Source organism: Musa acuminata, chromosome BXJ1-6 (assembly GCF_036884655.1).
Source record: "Musa acuminata AAA Group cultivar baxijiao chromosome BXJ1-6, Cavendish_Baxijiao_AAA, whole genome shotgun sequence".
In the NCBI taxonomy this organism is placed as follows: Eukaryota; Viridiplantae; Streptophyta; class Magnoliopsida; order Zingiberales; family Musaceae; genus Musa; species Musa acuminata.
The window spans coordinates 38,875,101-38,894,412 of record NC_088332.1 but is presented as its reverse complement, the minus strand read 5'-3'; the positions used below and the strand labels follow the sequence as shown (position 1 = coordinate 38,894,412).

Sequence of the window (19,312 nt, the reverse complement as noted above, 5' to 3'; positions counted from 1 at the left end):
TCACAGGTGGGAGTCTCGGCCACGCTTTTGTCAGCGGCTCTCGCCTTTCTCGCACGCGTGGACTCCACACGTGCATATTAGCGAGAAAATTCTTGCTGAAATTTCTTGGGTACGCCATGCATGGAGAAATTTCATGGGAAATCATAACGTGGTTGTTGGATCAAGTATCACGGGACGTTGAATCATTATCGGACGGCGTAGGCGCTGCTGAATGACTCCCCACCACCCCAAAATGGGAGCCTCGCTTCACGGGGACCCGCGCATCTCAACAAACCCTCCATTGGCGAGCGTGCATGTGCGGAGTGGGTGGGAAAAGGTGCGCAACGTGGGACAGCTACTTGTGGTGTACCGCCGGAGCAGTGCAACCTAACTGGATCGTCCCAAAAACCGCCCTCCGTTTTTGATCGCTTGCGGTCTCCGCTGACACGCAGCCCATTGGTTTCTATTCCTGCCCAGAAACTTGTTTTCGATTGGAACCGTCCATTTTCACCTGTGATGGACATCGACCGTGTTTAGGTGCACGCAGAGGATTTCCATAAATTGATGGGTCAATCATCGCATCAGACGCATCAGATCCTGACGAGTGGCTTTGAGATTCACGGGGGGCCATATCTCTTCTAAAATGCCGAGCGATCAACGTAACTTGTAAATCCATGTCATTATGGAAATTCAAATTACTGTTTTGGCAAAGTTTACTAACTTGCTTTGTGATTCGTGCTCCGAAATATAATGCTTTAAACATTGTGGCAGAGAATGCGCCGTTTATGTTACAAACAAACACGAGATCAGCTGAACGAGTAGTATATGACTGGCTATTTCTTTTATGTACTGCACCTTTAGACCATAGATGCCCAATCAGGCTAGCACGTTTTCTCAAGTAAATCATAGCCGTCTACGGTTCATGCGGGACTGTCTCTAGTGTGGACAACACGGACGGCGTGGTCGGGAGAGGGATCCGTGATCGGAGACAATGGACGGTGGATCATTGAGATCGCATACATGAGATTCTACGGGTAGGCAGTAACTACTGTCGGAACTTGAGGAACCCGCAACACGAAGACTCTTGGACTTTTAGTGGCGCAAAAGCCCTCATATAGTTCATTTATTTACGATTTGGTCCCACGCTGTCAGGCAAGTCCGAAATTAGATGCGCGATGAAGGGGTATTATAGGTAGTTACGGTTCGGCGAAGCCGCTATTTTAACCCAATTCTTCTTCATCGTCTTCGCTGCCCTCTACCCCTTCCCCCTATCCTCTCTGCATCTTTCTCATCGTCTTCCAAAGCGACGCCTTGCCATCGTCCTCTCCTTTTCTCTCGATAGAATTTGCTTCCACTAACATTTGCGGCATAAAACTTCGCTCTGAGGGCAGAAGAGAGATATAGAGGCGCCGAGGCCTGTGCTTCCGGCGAGGGACGCCATCGATCGATGCGCTGCGCTAATCCTGAGAAGGCTATATGCGATATTGACTACTAACTGCTCGTTGATTCCACTCGTCATTGGAAATGATGAGGTTTGCTCCAATCTCTGCTTTTCACCACCTCTATCTCTTCCGCTCTCTATTTGCGTCGGTACGTGGTGGTTTGATGTTGATCTCCTAATTCTGAAGTCTTTGTCCCGAGGTCTCGTCCCTTGAGATCGAAAATTTGCAATTTTCTTTTTTCTACAAGGAGATCCTGAAGGAGGAAGGCGATGCAGGTGAAGAGCGCTTCTCCGGCTGGAGATTGTGCCTTTTCTGCCGGCGGGTATCTGCCCGACGATTGCTTCTTTCGGCTTCCGGAACGGAGAGACTGTGGGTTCACAGCCCATCTTCTTTCTCCGGGCTCGGTGATTCGCCCTTCCTACGGTTCATCACCGTTTTCGGTTTCGTTGTCGATGATTCGACGCTTTCTTTTCCGCGGTGCCTTTGACAGCCTTGTTTGCAAGATTTTTCAGTGCCTTAGGAGAATAATCGTGCTTTTTCTAACTAATTGGCATTCTCCAGTTTGAACTATTGCCATGTTCTGGTAATCTGGTCATATTTTGGAACGTATCCTCTCGAGATTTCTTGTTCTCATGATCGAATACTGGATATTTCTGGGAACCGTTGTGTTCGAATTGCTTCGCTTCTCTCTCCTTAGTCTCCGGCATCTTATTTAGGCGTATTTTTGTGGTGAGGAATCGCAACGTTGATCGCCAATTCTTTTCGATCTACAGCTATTCCTTCCCGATTCTTTCTTTCTACTGTTCTCCTACCGTGCCGAAGTTTCTTTCCCTGGAATTAGCGGAAGGCTTCGCCTTTAAGTCAGGCCGATTTGTTAGATCTAGGCTTCATCAGTACCCTGATGAGATTTCTTCCCTCTAATCGGTTACGATAGAGTTCTAAGAAGAGGATTGTTTCTCATGGTGATATGTTTCGCAGTTTTCCTTCTGATCTGCTCTTTAATGTTGCGGCTACAGTTTTGAAGAAGACGAAGATCTTCTTTCTTTTTGGTTCACCATTCTTCTGGATTTGGTACAAATGCTTTCCTTTCCCTTGGGATTACTCTGAAAACAAAGAGTTAAGAAAACAAATTTCTAGTTCTTCGTTCGTTTGATTCTGAGATAAAGTTGCATTATAGAATGGTTTCGATGTTTGCCTTCGGCAAGGCCAATTTTTGTTGCCAAAACTTTGAGTTTTTGTCTACAGTTCGGATTCGTCGTGGTCATATGATATGTTCCATTGAGATTTTAAGATATGAAGCAATCGCTGACCTCAATTTCGTCATATATGTTTCACAGATACCAGAGAGTAAGCCCAGATATCCTTCCTCTCAGCCATGGAAGGAAACCCATCCTCAATAGAGCATGGAAAGATGAGACTGCGGACCATAGCAGCCGAAACGCAACTCATTTCCCCTGCGAAGGTAAACCCGTAAGAGCGAGATCGGTGTTGGGAACTGCTGATCCATCCCCAACTCGAGAACACCAACTGCCTCGCATCTCATTCCCCTCGGATTCCCCTTCCGCACTGGCCGCCTCCGACATCCAACCTCTACTCTCTGCCCCTGTCTCCTTCACCGCCTTCCCGGCGCCGTCGAAGTCTCAGAGCCGCCACCATGAGATCATCAACGGGGTGGACGGCGGCGGCGACGTCATCCTGCAGTGGGGTCACAACAAGAGAACCCGAGCGCCGAGGGCGGAGTGCCGGGCGTCGGGCGACGCCGCCTCCGCCCACTCGCGGCAGATCCTCAAGATCCCGCGCAGATCGACGGCGGGGATGGCTCCTCCGCCTTCTGGCGGTTCGTACGCCAGGGGAGCCAATCTGAGGACGTCTGTAGTGGTCCGTGACGCTGCTGCCCCTCTCGTCAGCAGGCACGCCCCTATCTCTCCCATCTCCACTCCCATTCTCTCCTTGTTATTTTTCCCTCAGTTTTTTATTTTCACGGTGGTTTTGCTATTTTCCTGCCTTTGTTGTGTCTTTTTTATTTTGGTTTTTGTACTCAGAAAAAAATTCCCTGGATTTTCAATTTCAGCTTGTTATTTATTCTCTTACATATGTCAGGATAATGGAAACCGGAATTTTCGTCTTCTCGCCCGGTCTTTTGGTCTTCTGTCTTTGACAGTTTTAATGGTTTAGTCGATCTCTGTTTCCTCGTAATAAAAGGGTTAAACATATTTGTATAGGCTGGTTAAGGGGTAGAGAGAGGAAGTGGTGGGGTGTGTGCGACGATGACGACGGAGCTGATGTAAGGTTGTGATAGTGTTTTCTAGATTAGTTGGTTTCTTTTTTGCATGTGATGGTCTTGTAGATCTCTTTTGGTATGTTATGATTATATGGGTGACAATTTTTTCTTTTATTTCATCTCAACATATAAAAAATATTTACTTGACAAGAAATCTGATATTGATCCATGAGATTAGACTAAAACAGAATAGTGTATATTAATGAACAATCTATTGTGGACTTTGTAAAAGATCAGATTAGTGAGAAAATAGTTGAGATGGTGTTAATATATTTATCTGTAAATATTAATCACTTAAAGATTGATGACAGATGAAAAAGAGATTTGATCACTTTTATGTAATCAGTCATATTATTGTTGATGTTAATGTTGAGATGGAATAGTTTTCACATGTGATGTGGAATTGTTGCCTGTGTGGCACTTCAACTGGAAAACCTTATCGAGGATGACTGGATCTGCGGGTCTCATCAGATATGCAAGACACTAAATCATCATGTTAATAACCCCTGTAATCACCCCAGCTTGTTATGCTTTCATTTTGTTTTATTCTACTACTGTTTCTTTTCTTTAATCAGCAACACTTCTCCGTTTTTGGTTTGTTTTTCTTTTATGTTTTTGGATAATTTGTTGTTTTCTTTCAGCTCCTGCGATCTGTCTGCCTCATAAGAACTACGGCTTTCGCCTTGGTTTGAGGCGCTAAACAGCATCCAGCAAACCGCTGCGTGGCTATAAATACAACCTTCCGCAATTATCTTTTTCTTTCCTTTGTATTAGTTTGCGACCCCCTCCACCCACCCACCTTTTCTTGTTGTTGTTTGTTGTTACCTTCTGACCCAACTCTTCCTCTTTTCTGGCCATGATCAGGGGCGTGGAAGAGCGATCAGGCGGCCCAACTCGATCCGAGAAGCGATCGCCCTCGTCCCTGCCGGAAAAGGCCCAGAAGAACCCCACCAACGGCGCAGCGGACGGCCACATGAACCCCCCGGAGTCGAAGCTGGCATCGGACCAGGATACGGGCGGCAGCGGCAGCGCCCCTCCGCTGGTCGCGATCGGGGAGAGGCTGAACCTGGATCAGTTCGAGTGGCCCAAGATTTGCATATCCCTCTCCCGCAAGGAGAAGGAGGACGACTTCTTGGCCATGAAGGGCACCAAGCTTCCCCAGAGACCCAAAAAGAGGGCTAAGAACATCGATAAGAATCTCCAGGTTCACAATCACTAACCCCTCGATCCATCGTAATCCTTTTCATCACTTGTTGTTTTACAAAATAATATATGCATTTTTTTTGTGTGTAGTATTGTTTTCCTGGAATGTGGCTTTCGGATCTGACGAGAGGACGGTATGAAGTGAGGGAGAAGAAGTGCGTAAGGAAGGTATAACGCAAATCCCCGGATCGTGCTTTCGCTCTCTTTTCCCCCATCAAATCTCCCCTGACAAATAAATTACTCGTTTATATTTATTTACTTTCACTGCTAATATTGACCTGTTGCCAGCTCTGTCATATGCTTTTCTTCCCCTGGAACCTTTTCCTCGATGCCCCTCCTTCGTCATGTCTCCATTCGACATGATGGTTGTCGAATTCATTATGACCGAGAAGGTCGATCATACAATGTGCATGTACGAATTGAATTCCATGCCTTGGCCCCCGGGGGTGGGGGCTTAAATTAATTTGGTCGCCTTCTCCCTTTCACGTGGGCCCCTGATGTTGACTATGGTCCCAATTTCTCGTTCCCTCGTCCTTAATTCTTTATCTGCCCCTTTTTCCAATTGGGGCCGTGCGTTTTACTCTCTGCGATACATGTTAATTCGTTGTACCCGCTGCTTTCTGCAGAAGCGCAGGGGATTGAAGGGGATGGAGAGCATGGACAGCGATTCCGAGTGATCACAATGGAAATAAGTTCCAGATCGCATTAATCTCTTAAAGATCCCCCTTCGGCGTGGTGTTCTTTCCAGTTTCTTTTTTCCTTCTTTTCTTCTCCCTTAGTGTTCCTGACCTTGCCATCTTCCTATCTCTTGTACAGATCTCCAATTTCCATTAACGGGGAAGTTTTTTCAATCGAAGACTGCACGGTTCTAATGTTACATGATTTTTTCTGTTTCTCAAGCCTCGTATTTCTGCCCTTTTTGTTTTCTTCTTTTCTTTTTCATACAACAGTAACAATAAACATGAATTTTCTATTATCGATTCTTTTCAGTTGAATCATAAGTAATTAAAAATAATTTAATATATTGGAGGAGACGGGGTCCATCCTCACATGCCCCACCGCCAGGAGAAATAGAACTCGCCGTCCTGTATCGCACTTACTTCCCTTTGCGACAAATACCTATACCACGTAAAACAGGTACACAGCACCAACAGTCCAATATCGTACGCTTCGACGAGTCGTATGCGTTAAACAAACACAAGTCATGTAGTACATAGAACTTGTTATTGTTTAACGCACTTTTCTAAATAGCCCAAGTTGGGATTTTGATATTCGTAGGTGAGGTTGACATGTGGGAAGGACGAGAGATTTTTTTTGGACGGATCTTCGCGGAATACGAATATTTCGCCAAACTTTGTTCTACTAGTATGACGTGCGTTTCTTCAATCCTTTCCCACCACGCTCCAGCAAAAAACCGTGCACGTCACTTGCATCGCCACCAGGCGCATAAAACCGTGGGTGGGTGCGCTGCTTAGCTCGCGCACGTCGGGCTCCCAAGCGTCGGCCGGGACGTTATTTTATTTTCCTTTTTTCGATTACCCGCTTTTGTACAGTAGGAATGGTTGGAGTGACCACCATTGGTGGGGCGCTGCGGAAACCACCATTGGCGTTGCAGCCAACGCAATCGCTCATAACAAAAACGAATATGCACATACTCGGTGCGGCTCTTTGCTGACCCGTGTGATCATCTTCACCTTTGATCATGCTGTCAATCCCACATCTAACCGTTGATAAGAGTTTGCTTGTCAGGATCGACGGCTAGAAACTTCCGTGAGTTCCATCCGGCCCGTGCTCGCTGACCAGGAAAGTCCTCTCAATAGTGGGCGCAACTGCAGGGCGGTGGGGCCATTGTCTACCTTCAACGTGGGGAGGACAACCGAGACGACGACGGGTAGATTCCGCGAGCTCCGACATCACGCACGGCGACTCCGGCCAGCGAAACCAAAACCCCAACCCTCGCGAGGTCTGACCCTTTCTTCCGCAATCGTTGCAACCTTTTTCCATGAATATTTTTGTTCGCGTACTGCCATCGAGATGATGTCGATGATGACCATGATTTGGATCGATCCCCTATTTTTGTCTCGTTCCTATTGCGCCTTCGTGAATCTGGGCTGATGCGTTCCCGGTTCTAAATTTAGATCGCATACCTGATTCATCGATGTGTTCCTCTTGCTTCTGTTTCTTGCCGATCTCTTTCTCAGCGATTTAAGTGCCGGGTCGCGCTTTCTATCTTTTCTTTTTTTCTTTCTATTTTTCTTCTGCACTCTTGCAGTCATAAATTTCTTGGTGGTTAAGTTTTTGAAGAGAAGGCTTTCCTATGTGAGCTTCATGTTTTGGACGAAGCAATTGGGAGAACACAAAACTCTAGTGTTTCTTGGAAAAATGGAATTTGAAAATTTTAGGTGCAAAAAATAGTCCCTTATCTGAAACCTATACCGAGAAGTTATACGAAATATAGTAAAGAACGGATCTCAATCGTGGGGATGGAAAACAAAAAAGAAAAGAAGAAAATTGTGCATAAAAAGAGGCAAGAAGAAGATAGGAACTATTATGCTTACAACTATTGCTCAAACGGCTTATTCATTCAAAAAATATTATAACATGTTTTTAAGTATTATAGTTGTAGCATATTGTAGAATATAGCGCAATTTTTTTTCTTGCACTCAAGGACATATCAGTCTACTTTTGTCCTCGGAATTCAATTTTATGTATCCTTACTAATTCAGTAATTTGGTAGCGTACCTTAAACGAAATGGATGAAACAAGTGCATATGCGTTGATGATCAGATATAATTGTGGACTCAATTGAACTAACAGAACACCAAAATCATGGTTTAATATTATAAATAGTCCTTAATTAAGGAGATTTCTATTGGAAACCCTCTTTTACTACTTATAGAAAATTTTAAGAACTTTTAATATTCCTAAGATACCTTCTGCAATGATCATAAATGTCCTCAATTTATCGCTTAATTCCAACAAAATCTTCCAACTCCTTCCATGCACCCCCTTTTTCTTCCCATTATTATTATTATTCTTATTCTTCTTATCCTCCTCTTGATTCCATATGCATCTTTCGTAGATGAAATATGACAGAGAAAACATAGATTTTCAAATGAGATGATCTGAATATCAAAGAGGATGAGGTGACAAATAGTTTTTACATTTGTTAGATCAATTTAATGTTTTTAGGGGTTAAGACGTTGGGTTATAGATCCGAAAGATGATATTTCAAATGTTTCTGCAATATCCCAGAAGATGTCATCTTTTGGGTCATTCTGCATCAACTCAGAACTCAGAAGATGCCATAAAAGGGTATGATTGGTAATTGAGGGATTGCATTTAGTAAAATTATATTTTATTATATTTTAGGTGGTTGTATGAAGACGTTTGTCAATAACAAAAAAGGATTGTCAATAGCAATCTCCTAAATTAATAGATTTGAGAAAAAAATTCAATTCAAGGACAATTACCGGTTAGAATGTACATATCTCATCTAGATTGTATCTCCACCATCAAACCTCTAGGTGAAATTTTTGAGTTTTTTAATGAAGATTTTCTTTATCTGCACCCAGTGCTCATTCCCAAAACAAAGTCTAACCTTTTGTCCTTGAGTATCTGGGCAAGTGAATGTCGGTTGATTGTCAACACATTTAAAAGTAAGCAAGCCTTAGAGTTGGTGCAGTTTGGCTGTGTAGTCACTGGGACTTTTCCACTCCTTCCCAAATTAAAATTGATGTTTAATTTGTGCAGTTTGGTGGTTAATTAGAGTTTTGTTTTATTTGGATGGATTTGTTTCCTTGTTTAATATGATTAAGGAAAGTTAATTAAAAATTGAAAATTGCTTCATTAATTCTATGAGCTAATTAGGAATCTATTTAATTAATTAATTCAAAAGATATCTTTCTTTTCTTGAGGGAAAAACTCCTTCCTCTCCTATATAATGAAAACTCCTCATTTATTTATCAACGGGGTCAAGTGGAACTCGATAGTGCGGGATCAAAGGGAGGAACTTCCATCTTGAAGAAGTCAGTCCTCTATCTTTTTTGGTTTATTTTTGTTAATATTTCTGAAAAAAGATTTTGGATGTGTGACAACACTAATTTCATTAGTTTAATAGTTTTGAATTGTGATTAATGATTTTTGAATAACGATTTAATTTTATGTTTTATGATTAAAATGCATGAAGATTTTTGATGAGTTTAAATATTGAATCATACTTATTATTTTTTAATGAATTTTGTAAAATTATGCCATTATTCATGATTCCTTAAATTGATTTAATTATTGTGATATGTTGATTTATTTGATTAAATTAGTTTGCTTATTGCTGTTAATTTCATTAGATTTCATGTTTGAATGAACTTATCTTATTTCATTTGTCAATTAGTTGTTTATTTAATTTATGCTTGAAAAAAATAAATTTGAAATTAAAATTTGAATGAGGGTGAAGATTGGGTCTAACATTGGGCTAGGCTAACTCGACCCAAGCCAAGCCGATCAACACTAGGTCAAACCAATTTGAGTTAAACTCAGGCTTGGTCATAGAGTAGCATTGAGCCAATGCCCAGTCGCTTGACGGCCAAAGCAGATGCCACCCAACAAATTGAGCCCTGTAGACCAACATAGGAGCCAGCTTGGGATCAGCTTGACTCAAGGCTAGCGCGTCGTGGACCCAAGTCAACATGGCATGGGTCAACCTAAGAGGCTATGCGTGACCCATCTACATTGGCTCGGCATGGGCCGATCAACCTAGCACCTAAGGCCCACATGTGGCTTGACACTGAAGCCCAGCTTGTCGCTTTCCTATGTTGTGCGAACACGTGATGCACGCAACCTTGGTCCAAGCGCTTGCAGCCTAACTCGAGCACGACCCAAAAATGTGTGTCGGACTCGAGTCTATGCCCACCCCCTTTTTAGCCCAAATTGGGCTAGGCTAGCAGCCCACAGGGGCCTCAAGCCTGTGCCCTATGGGCAAGTCGGCCAGGGGCCCCTTTGTGGCCAGTTTGAGTGTTGTGATCAATTGACCCTTCTTAGGTGAACTTGATGTTGTTTCAATTGGGTTTTCAGTTGAAAACCTATTCGGCTCAAGTCAATTGAACCATTTCAGTTAGGGTTTAGGTCAATTTAGGGTTGCTGAGGGATTAAAACTTCATGATTTTGTTATTTAATGAATTTAAAAGTCTTATTTTAAGTTATATTATGAAATTTGAGAATAATTATTTGTTTCTAATTTTAAATGATATTTGGCATTGAGGTTAACATTATGATCATTGTTATCATGAGGCAAATGTGACTATACTGAGTATTTTTGTTGATAATGCCCCTACGAAAGAAACTACGGCCTATCACAGTACAGAACTACTAATGCACTAAGTCTCCCATGTCATATGTCAAGTGTGGTTATTATGATATTTTATAGGGTTTTTTTTAATGCATGAATGAAATAAATGAAGATATACGATTGTGATATATGATGATGAGGGCTATTATTCTCTACCAAGAGGCAAGTCAGTATTGGTAGGACAATTTTTTTTTACAGTTAGATGGTTCCTTCATCCATTATTGAGAGTAATGTGTCCCTACTCGTGTAGGTGAGAGATATCACTTTATCCACTGTTGACAGTTCGATATAAGATCTCTTCATCTATTGTTGAAAGAATATCTAACTCATCGATTGTATTTATGATTTTCAAAGGTGCCTATTTAGCATGATTGTTGTTATATTTTTGTTTTGTATTTTTTTTCAAAGCAGCCTCCTGACATATATTAGATTGAGAGACTTAGGTGGAGGAAACTTCTTTGTCATCAAATAGTACTATCAAGAAGTTTTAGTATTTTTCAAGTTGATATGGTTTATTGTAAATACAAAGAATATTTGATTTAATGAAAAATTTACCAATGTAGGTATGAGTTTTGAAGTGGTGGTTTATGCACGATATAATTTTGTTGGTACAAAGTTCAAATATTTCAGGGTGTGACAGGCTGTGTACCTAAGACATTAGTTTATACTCGCAATGCAAGAATTTGACATTTATGACAAATTTACTCCCACTGCAAAAGATGGTGTGAACTTTCAATCAGATGAGATGATAAAAATCCCATTAGTCTACCATCAATAGTTGATTAAAGAATCCAGACTATGATATTGGTTTTGAATGTTCTATTATTTTTGTGGGCATTCATCTTTTAATGATTCCTATCCTTGATGTCTCTTTGTTACTTCACCATTAGACTGATATTACTATGGCAACATGGTTGGTCCCTAGGCTTTTGACCAGATCTTTAGTATTCAATCTTTTTCGTGTAACCACCTCTTTTGTTTGATATATTCCTGTTGGTTAAATTGATGGGAATTTGGTACAGTATGCTTAGTCTTTTCATGTTTGTGTATCTCCTCAACTTCTTGAGTTTCATGATGTGAACTTTAACATTTGATCATCATTACTTTGACCTAATATGTGGTGCTTCTCTCTCTAGCTTCTATGGAGCTTTCTGTTCAGACAAACTGATCATACTGATGATAGCAATCCCCTGATATATAATTTCTATTGAAGGTTACAGGGAAGGGATACATCCTAAAATCATTTACATTGAGCTTCTATGTCATGATTGTTACTGAGGCAAGTATCTGAAAATGAGTCACATGTTATTGCCAGAGGCTTGGAGCTATAAGCAAATAAAAATTTTGTGGGCTCACTAAGACTTATGCATAGGCAGGATTTTGTAAAAGTGAATCTGCTTAATGGATGATGTTTATGGAAAGCTAGAGGTTCTCCCAGAACACTTCCGACCCACCGAAGCATCTGAACACTCTCCCCAAACAACAAATTCAAGGGCAGATTATAAGCTGAGGTGAGACATCTGTAATATGACATGGATTTAGCTTCTCAAATATTGGCTTTAAATGATATCATAAATTCTTCATACGTCTCTGGTACAGATCACTTGGCCATTCGTGGGCTGTAAGAAGAGTAATGGGAGCTGCATCTCTGCTGAACTTGTTTACGCTTTCACGTCTTCCATGGGGATCAAGAGATCACAATGATAAGGTTAATAAATCATTTTTATATTAAGATATAAATTCCATTGACCCAATAAGAAATATAGCATTTATATATAACTGAGAAAATATTTTTTTGGGTATCAGATTGAACTTACTAGAGTAGAAGTAGAGTCTCTTCGGTCAGAAATTGCAGATGCAGAGGAAAGAGAGACGTATCTAAAAGCTCAGTAAGATCCAATACACACTTATTGTGAACTTTGATTTTGCAACAATTCTACAAAATTTTGCTTTATGAATTCTGGATGCTGATTTACTTGTTCGACTTGCTCTAGTATTTTTGACAGTTCTAGTTATAAACTGATATTCTGAGAATGCACTGGACACCTTTTGAGCAAGATTTAGTGGATGTTATGTATGGACAGACTTGAGCTACTTTATTGCAACTGCTTGTTGTTCCTGATTACAATTGAAAATTGGACATTATCTTTCCATATATATAATTTTAGGACCTTTAGGTTGTCATACTGACAGACCTAATATCATTTTTTATATAGATATGCATGTGTAACATGTCAGATTAGGTGTCCCATGATAGGTTCATCCTCCATTGTCTGGCTATATGCAGTTTAAATTACAACCTACATTCTAGTAAACCATATCCCTTGTCAGATTTACAAACTTAAATACCATACTACTTTAAGCTACAACCTACATTCTAGTAAAATTTCTCTATTTAAGTTTGCACTTGATGCTGTTAACTTCTCTTTGCCTTCTACCTAGAATGATTTGTAATTTGAGCACTTTCAGTCACAAGTTCTTCATAGTTCATACTTCTTCCACCTTGTGACCATTATCATCTACTCTCTCCCCAGGCCTCTTCCTTTTTGTTTCTGTCCAATGAGATCTAAGTAGATATCACTTGACATTTCTGTTAGGATTGGAAAATATGCAGTTAGCTTATCTTGCCCTGATTATTGTTTTGCAGTTTGTGGTTCCTCCTCATGTCCATTCTCGCTCTTCATGCCTCTTCCTTTCTGGTTTATTCCAATGGTGTCCAAGTAAATTTCACTTGAAATTTTCCTGCGAGATTGGAGAATATGCCGTCAGCTTATCTTGCGCTCATTATGGCTTTGCAGTTTGTGGTTCCTCATGTCCTGTATCATCTGTGTCCTTTATACGAGTTTATGATACTAACCTGGACAACCTCTCTCTCTCTCTCTCTCTCTCTCTCTCTCTTAAATTAATAGTCCAACAACGTTATAACATAAAAGAAGATAAACATGCACCAGATCTGCATGAGCATATTCATCAATTTTGTTATAGTACAGGGGCAACTGGTGAATTACTAGCTACTTACAGGTACCTTTTCTTCTCTCATTTGGCATATAACATCACACTTCAACCATGACCTGTTAGCAATCAAGTACATAGAGTTCAGCTTATTTTCAATTCCTTGATCTTTATTTTTCCTCTTTGTGGAAGGTTGGAACATCTTGATGGAATTTTGAGGTCTGCATGGCTTTGTGGTTATCTCTATGTCCGAACTGTATGTCCATGTACTCTCAGTTCCAATGTCATCTGCATTTTTTTGTCTGTCCTCTCTCTATCCAACCATGGATTGGTGAAGTAATTACTTAATTTATTCTATTTGCATAGAGGTGGACGCAACTTCCTGGAGAACCTCCTATAATAGATGATGATGACATAGATGATTGGCTTCCCCGCTTTGTTGTCCTTCACGGCTCATGTATCTATTATTATCTCAAGTCTACTGGTAATGTTCTTTTTCACTTGAAAATGGTAATATTTCCCTCCAATATTGTGGTCTATTTAAAATTTTTCTGTCCAAAGATTTGAGCTTTTATTGAAGCGAAAATCCATGCAAGACATATGACACAATTAAATGAAGTCATTTTTTACTGATTTTAGCTGTTTAGAGAACAACTAACTAATAAAAGTAAGAATAACTGAAAAGAGAGTTCATTTAACATGTTCTATATGAAAATCATGATACACAGAGCAATACATGCCTTCAATATTACTTTAAGGAAGCATAGTAAAAATAATACGATTACATTAATGGAGTTATAAGTTAAGTTTCTTATGTTGGCAGCACAACTGTGCAAGCACATAACTTGTTTTTTGTTTCTTAAGAAAATTTTGTTTTTTATTTTACTCGTGGATTTACAATATTATGATGCTCGCTCAATTGGTGAGTGCATAATTTTTAGCAAAGAGGGTGAACCTTGGCATCACAGTGAAGTTGTTCTTTTTCAGGTCACAACAGCAATCACCATACTTCAAGGGGTAAAACTGACCAGAAATGATAGAATCAACTTCATTATTTGTAAGAGTAACATTGCATATATTGATCTTTCCCATACACTGAATTGGTGGGGGCCTTTTGCAATAGGTTTGCCATATTTTTATGGTTTTAGCAGGTTGAGTGAATTAAGGACATGCATGAGGAATTATTCATGAGCATACCTATTTTTAAATATTTATTATCCTTTACATGTATAAAGCTTAACAGAAAACTTTATTCTTCTAGAAAGATATTTGGTTCCTTCTAAAACATGCAGCAAATAAAATATAATGGCCAATAATGTAACCTTTTTCTAAAGAATGCAAAGAAATTCATTCATGTGCCGAAAAGCCTTTTTTCTTTTCAGATTTGAGTCCTCAAGATAGCACACTGTTATCTGATGTTGTTGAAGTTGGGCCACTTCCAAGCTTCAAACATGATGATGAAGAAATAAGACATGCATTTTACCTTTTAACCTGTCAAGGTTTGCGGTTTGAATGCTCAAGTATTTCTGAGTTACAGGTACGTCTGTCTAAATGTTCTCTTTTCTGATTTTAGATAGTTCTTTCTTGGAACCCCTCTGTAAGATAGCATGTTAGCGCCATAATTTCCTAAAGAAGATGCATTCTCAGTAAATGTATTGTGCTTTAAGTATTTGTCTACTGGGTTGTACGTGTTTACGTTGTTCAGGAAGCTCTAGAGATTTTCAACTTCCATCAATGCAATGTTCAGATTTCTCATTCTTTCTCCTTAATCACTTTCATGTCATTGGAGCTAGAGTTCATTTGTTTAACAAATCTGTCAAGGAGAAGTCTTCATCAAGAAATAGTTAACTTTCTATTTCAGAGATAGTGGGGGAGTTCTATCTGTTTACTGTTCGCTTACCCAGTGTCAAAATGTTGCCCTGTTTGACCTATATCGTTCCCCATGTTTGATTCTCGTTCATAAATAGAAATCGACCTATTTCGTCCCCCGTGTCAAAATTCTGGTTGTTCTGTATCGATTTTTATAGTTTTGGAATGAACAATTATCTAGCAGCAGAGCTATTAATTTTGTGTATTTACTATACAAAATCTTTTACAGTGTTATTATGAAAACATATCGGTTTTTGCAATTCTTGATAATAAAGTTTATTATCTTGATTCAGGTGGAATCATGGCTGACAACATTACGAAGTGATTGCAAACTCAAGTCTGGGTCAACTCTCCAGGATTCAATCAAATCATAGGAGCCATTAGGTACCTGAGTCTTGTAAATAGTATAAACTCATCCTGAGTTGTTAAATATATATTTTTTACATTATTGCATTTACCTACTGCATATTGTTATTTCCTGAGTGATTAAAGTGGACGCCTGTGTAACTTGCAATTGTACGTTCTTATTCCCAGAAGTACAACAAATGATTTGCATATAATAATAATCAGAAGATGGCTTCTGGGTCAAACTTTTGCTCTGAGTTCTGTTTGTGTCATGACTTTAAATTCTATGGGTGGGATTTCAAACAATAGATTACGAGAATCTCAGAAAAGATCTTATAGAATCTTTTAATCTCGCATCATGTGAACAATATTTACACATATATTGGAAAAATCATTTGATGTAACTGTATAAACTGTGTGCATACATACATAATGACTGCTTCAATGATTGTGATCCCTCATCCTTTGCTTGTTCACGCCTTCATCAATAGATAGATTGAAGTCATCTCGATTTCTCTTTTCGATGACCAAATAGCCCCAATAACCTTTCTTGAATTACTCCAAAGGAAGAACTATGACAAAAAGGATTCCTTCGACGACCTCCTCAACCGATGAGGACCGATCTCGCTAAAAGATATTGGTCCTTGGTTTCACGAGGAACATCGATAGAAGTAAATGACAAATTGAAGAGAAATACCTATACAAGCCGACAGAGACCTTCATCTTGACCCTAAGGTCTAATCAGATAATTGAGAGACCATGGAGAAAAGACATACCTCAATGATGATCCTCTGATAACCTTCGAGATGAAGACGCTAAGCATTTCGATTCCAAGCATGAGGACTCAATCCAGTGCCTCGGTGCCTTGGTCAAACAAGCAATGATCAACACGAGTAGTTAGGCAAATATTCCATACCTTTTGGGCAGACGTCGTCTGAGTTCCTAACGTCATCATTGAGAGACAAACTGTAAATGCTCTGTGCGGTGGTCTCAACAACAAGTTACGAAATTTTCAAGAAGCCAAGGAACCGACGAACTGGACGATTGGATCCAACAAGCGCTAATTAGCTCTTGTAATTGGATCCCTTTAGTATTTTAATTTTTAGACTAAAATAATTTATATTGATATATAATTATAAATAAGATATTTAATCCTATTTATACTAACATTATGGATCTTATTGATGGAAGATACAACACGTATAGAATTATCGATTTTGCTACCGAAAAAAAATGATTATTTCAGTTATTACCAACGATGCCTTCACGTCGTCGGGTAGGTCCGCTAGCGATCGCCACACCTTGTCGCCCTCCAACAACTCCATCTATTCCCCTATCGGCACATGCACATCCTCTCATTCTCATTCACATCCCCTTCCCCATCCCCATCCACATCCCCATCCACCATGCACCTCCTCCACGTCACCCCAATTCTAGGCAATCATATCAAAGGCCTATGTGGTCTGCAAGAACTATACTTGTGTTGTCATGTGGAAGCCTTCGAGGATGCGGAATGTGTCAGGCGTGAACTCGCATCACTCATCGCGCTCCTATGCCACATCAAGTAGGTGGACCCACACGTCGCCACATCGTAGGGCTAGCGTGTACCTCAATGCGTTCTTTCTCTCATCATGCTTGCTAGCCACGAATACCATACGCCACTCCTTTGACCTGACGCATGCAATGGAGAAGCACCATAGGTTGAGCATGGTGGCCCCATAGTACCAGACTCGATACACCATATCATAGACATGGACATCGTTGATGAAAGCCTAGGAGTGGCGATCCAATCTGTTGACCACCACTGGCTCCCTCCCAATGGTGGCCAGCTGACAAGATAGTGGGAGGTCATGAGAGTGATTAGGGACAGTGGTAGTAAGGGTCAGGCACCGATGGACCTTAGTAGCTCTTAGGTACTGTGTTAGCTAACATTTTGTATCACTGGAGCTCCCCAAAATTACTGCCTAGATGGTCTATTTTTGGGTAATTGTCTTTATGTAATGACTACACAACATATATTTACAAGCCTAAAATAATCACAAAAGTCCACTGTAAACCCTTTACATGCTATAAAAAACATGAATAAAACGGAAAGATATAAGCATATACAAGCATTACATTGAATATTATGTTTATAGTTTTATCTATCACGTTCTTCCCCACTTATTACTTCGACATCCTTATCAAAACCTTTATGAATGCTACATCTTTTTGCTTTTGCTGAATCTTCGATCTTTTACTCTAGTTGAAATGTGCCTCTTGGCTTCTAGCTACCCTCAGCCACTATTGTTGATTAATCAGCTATGCTATTTCGACTTGCTAATGACTTTAACTTTGGTATGGGGTTGGTCGAGTTTTGTTGATCTTTGTTGGTTCGTATGAATCCTTCAAATAAAGAAAAATATTTTATTTATTATGTGTTAGTCTCTCAAATGTCTCACATCGCTTGAACTAGTTAGATGCCTATTAGAATTTTAACGAGCATTGAACTTTTGGAATGCTCATCGATTCATCTTCTACTTAATTGTCACCTCTAAATAAGTTCACATACTTTCACTTTTGATTGTCATTCTATTGAAAAATTAAACAAATAGTATACTCTTGATAGAACTAATCACTATTGGTGATGATTCGACAAATGTTACCTTTCACTAAGTTTTTTCAAATTTTTTTTTAATATGTAAGACTCCTCTATTGGATAAATAAGAGAACTAAGGTACTCAGTCTTGCTTATTCTCTTAAAAGTTAGGAAGACAAATATAACTCAACTTCATCTACAACCTCCTCAAGGGGTGTACTTCATACATCGAGCTGGTTATTAGTTTTCGTTTTCTCTTTGCTCTTATTTTCAAAGTATCCAAAGTGTTTATACTTCTTGCATTGACTTAACTACTATGATTTACCTCCTTATTATCATCGAACTTTTAGAATGTAAGAAGTTACAAAAAAGAGTACAATTTTATCCCGACTTGGAGTAAGTCTCAAATAGTTTTGGATATCTCTAGTGTTTGTACTATCTTTTCCATCACTTCTATTGCCTATTCCCCTAAGTAAAAAAGGTATAACACTACATACTACCTACTTTGATCCTCGGTCGAGCACTTTTGCATCGACTCGAAGTCCTCCATTTTTCATAATTTTGATTAAAAGTTTGTTGACACCAGTCTTACGAAGTTCTCTGCCCTTCAACCTTGTCTCGGTACTGAGAGTTTGCCTTTGCATTCTATACCATGGTACTATCATGCCCATGACTCTACTATTTGTCACTTCACATCTACATCTCTTTCTTCACGATTGGTAGATCTACCTCTATATTATTATGACACTCCTTTGAGTCCATCTCCATTCTACTTGATGCTTGATTTTAGGTAGCGAAGTCCCTTTGGACTCATCGTTACTTCTTCGTCCCTTTTGACCACCTACTTCAACATCAATGTGTTCTTCGAGTAATTTCCCTTGGTCGATGGAAATATGTACTATAACTCCCACATATGGCCTCCGCCATCATGTTGTAGGGCTCGTACCGATTCTATTCTCCTTTGTATCTTTGGTAGTAATGTTCGTACACTCGGTCTTGTCTTCTGACTTATCGAACTTCCTTAAGTAAATATAAGCTCTAAAGTAGTCCAATTCTCTAGCCAATTTGATCATACCTCTGTTTGATTAAATGTCCCATATAGGACTCACTAGTAGTTATACTCAGAATTCTCTCTTAGCAGTACATAGCTCTCATATGCTAATGAGTAAGGCCTTAATCTGATGGAAAATTTGATGCACGCATGAAAGACTTGCCTCTATGGTACTATAACATTCACTCCTTGAATTTATAACTCTTCTTTCTTTTATGTTGTTCATGGAAGTGGAGCTCTTAATAACTTTCTATCATACCTTTGTATG

General features: G+C 39.7%; 2 protein-coding genes across 12 annotated transcripts; both read left to right on the top strand.

The window, feature by feature from the left end:
- Positions 1–1,219: 1,219 nt before the first annotated feature.
- LOC135676883 (uncharacterized) lies at positions 1,220–5,804 on the top strand. 6 transcript variants are annotated; one of them, XM_065188562.1, is made up of 6 exons: positions 1,220–1,569; positions 1,669–1,790; positions 2,759–3,331; positions 4,567–4,906; positions 4,996–5,073; positions 5,532–5,804. In XM_065188562.1, exons 1-6 carry the CDS (start codon positions 1,504–1,506, stop codon positions 5,580–5,582), a joined length of 1,230 nt encoding a protein of 409 aa, XP_065044634.1. In that variant the 5' UTR covers positions 1,220–1,503; the 3' UTR covers positions 5,583–5,804. The 6 variants fall into 6 exon arrangements, with proteins under 6 accessions (XP_065044634.1, XP_065044632.1, XP_065044635.1 ...); XM_065188560.1 differs by lacking the exon at positions 5,532–5,804 and adding an exon at positions 5,194–5,504; XM_065188563.1 differs by lacking the exon at positions 5,532–5,804 and adding an exon at positions 5,194–5,502 and having other exon boundaries at positions 1,220–1,511; positions 1,672–1,743.
- Positions 5,805–6,382: 578 nt separating this feature from the next.
- On the top strand, positions 6,383–15,672 carry LOC103989154 (uncharacterized). Of its 6 annotated transcripts, none has more exons than XM_065188571.1 (10): positions 6,383–6,563; positions 6,655–6,868; positions 11,470–11,532; positions 11,626–11,760; positions 11,849–11,957; positions 12,056–12,138; positions 13,394–13,457; positions 13,568–13,685; positions 14,584–14,738; positions 15,364–15,672. In XM_065188571.1, the coding sequence occupies exons 4-10, from the start codon at positions 11,651–11,653 to the stop codon at positions 15,442–15,444; spliced, it is 720 nt and encodes a 239-aa protein (XP_065044643.1). In that variant the 5' UTR covers positions 6,383–6,563; positions 6,655–6,868; positions 11,470–11,532; positions 11,626–11,650; the 3' UTR covers positions 15,445–15,672. The 6 variants fall into 6 exon arrangements, with proteins under 6 accessions (XP_065044643.1, XP_065044640.1, XP_009406210.1 ...); XM_065188568.1 differs by having other exon boundaries at positions 11,463–11,532; XM_009407935.3 differs by having other exon boundaries at positions 6,384–6,563; positions 11,470–11,528.
- The last annotated feature ends 3,640 nt before the right edge of the window (positions 15,673–19,312 follow it).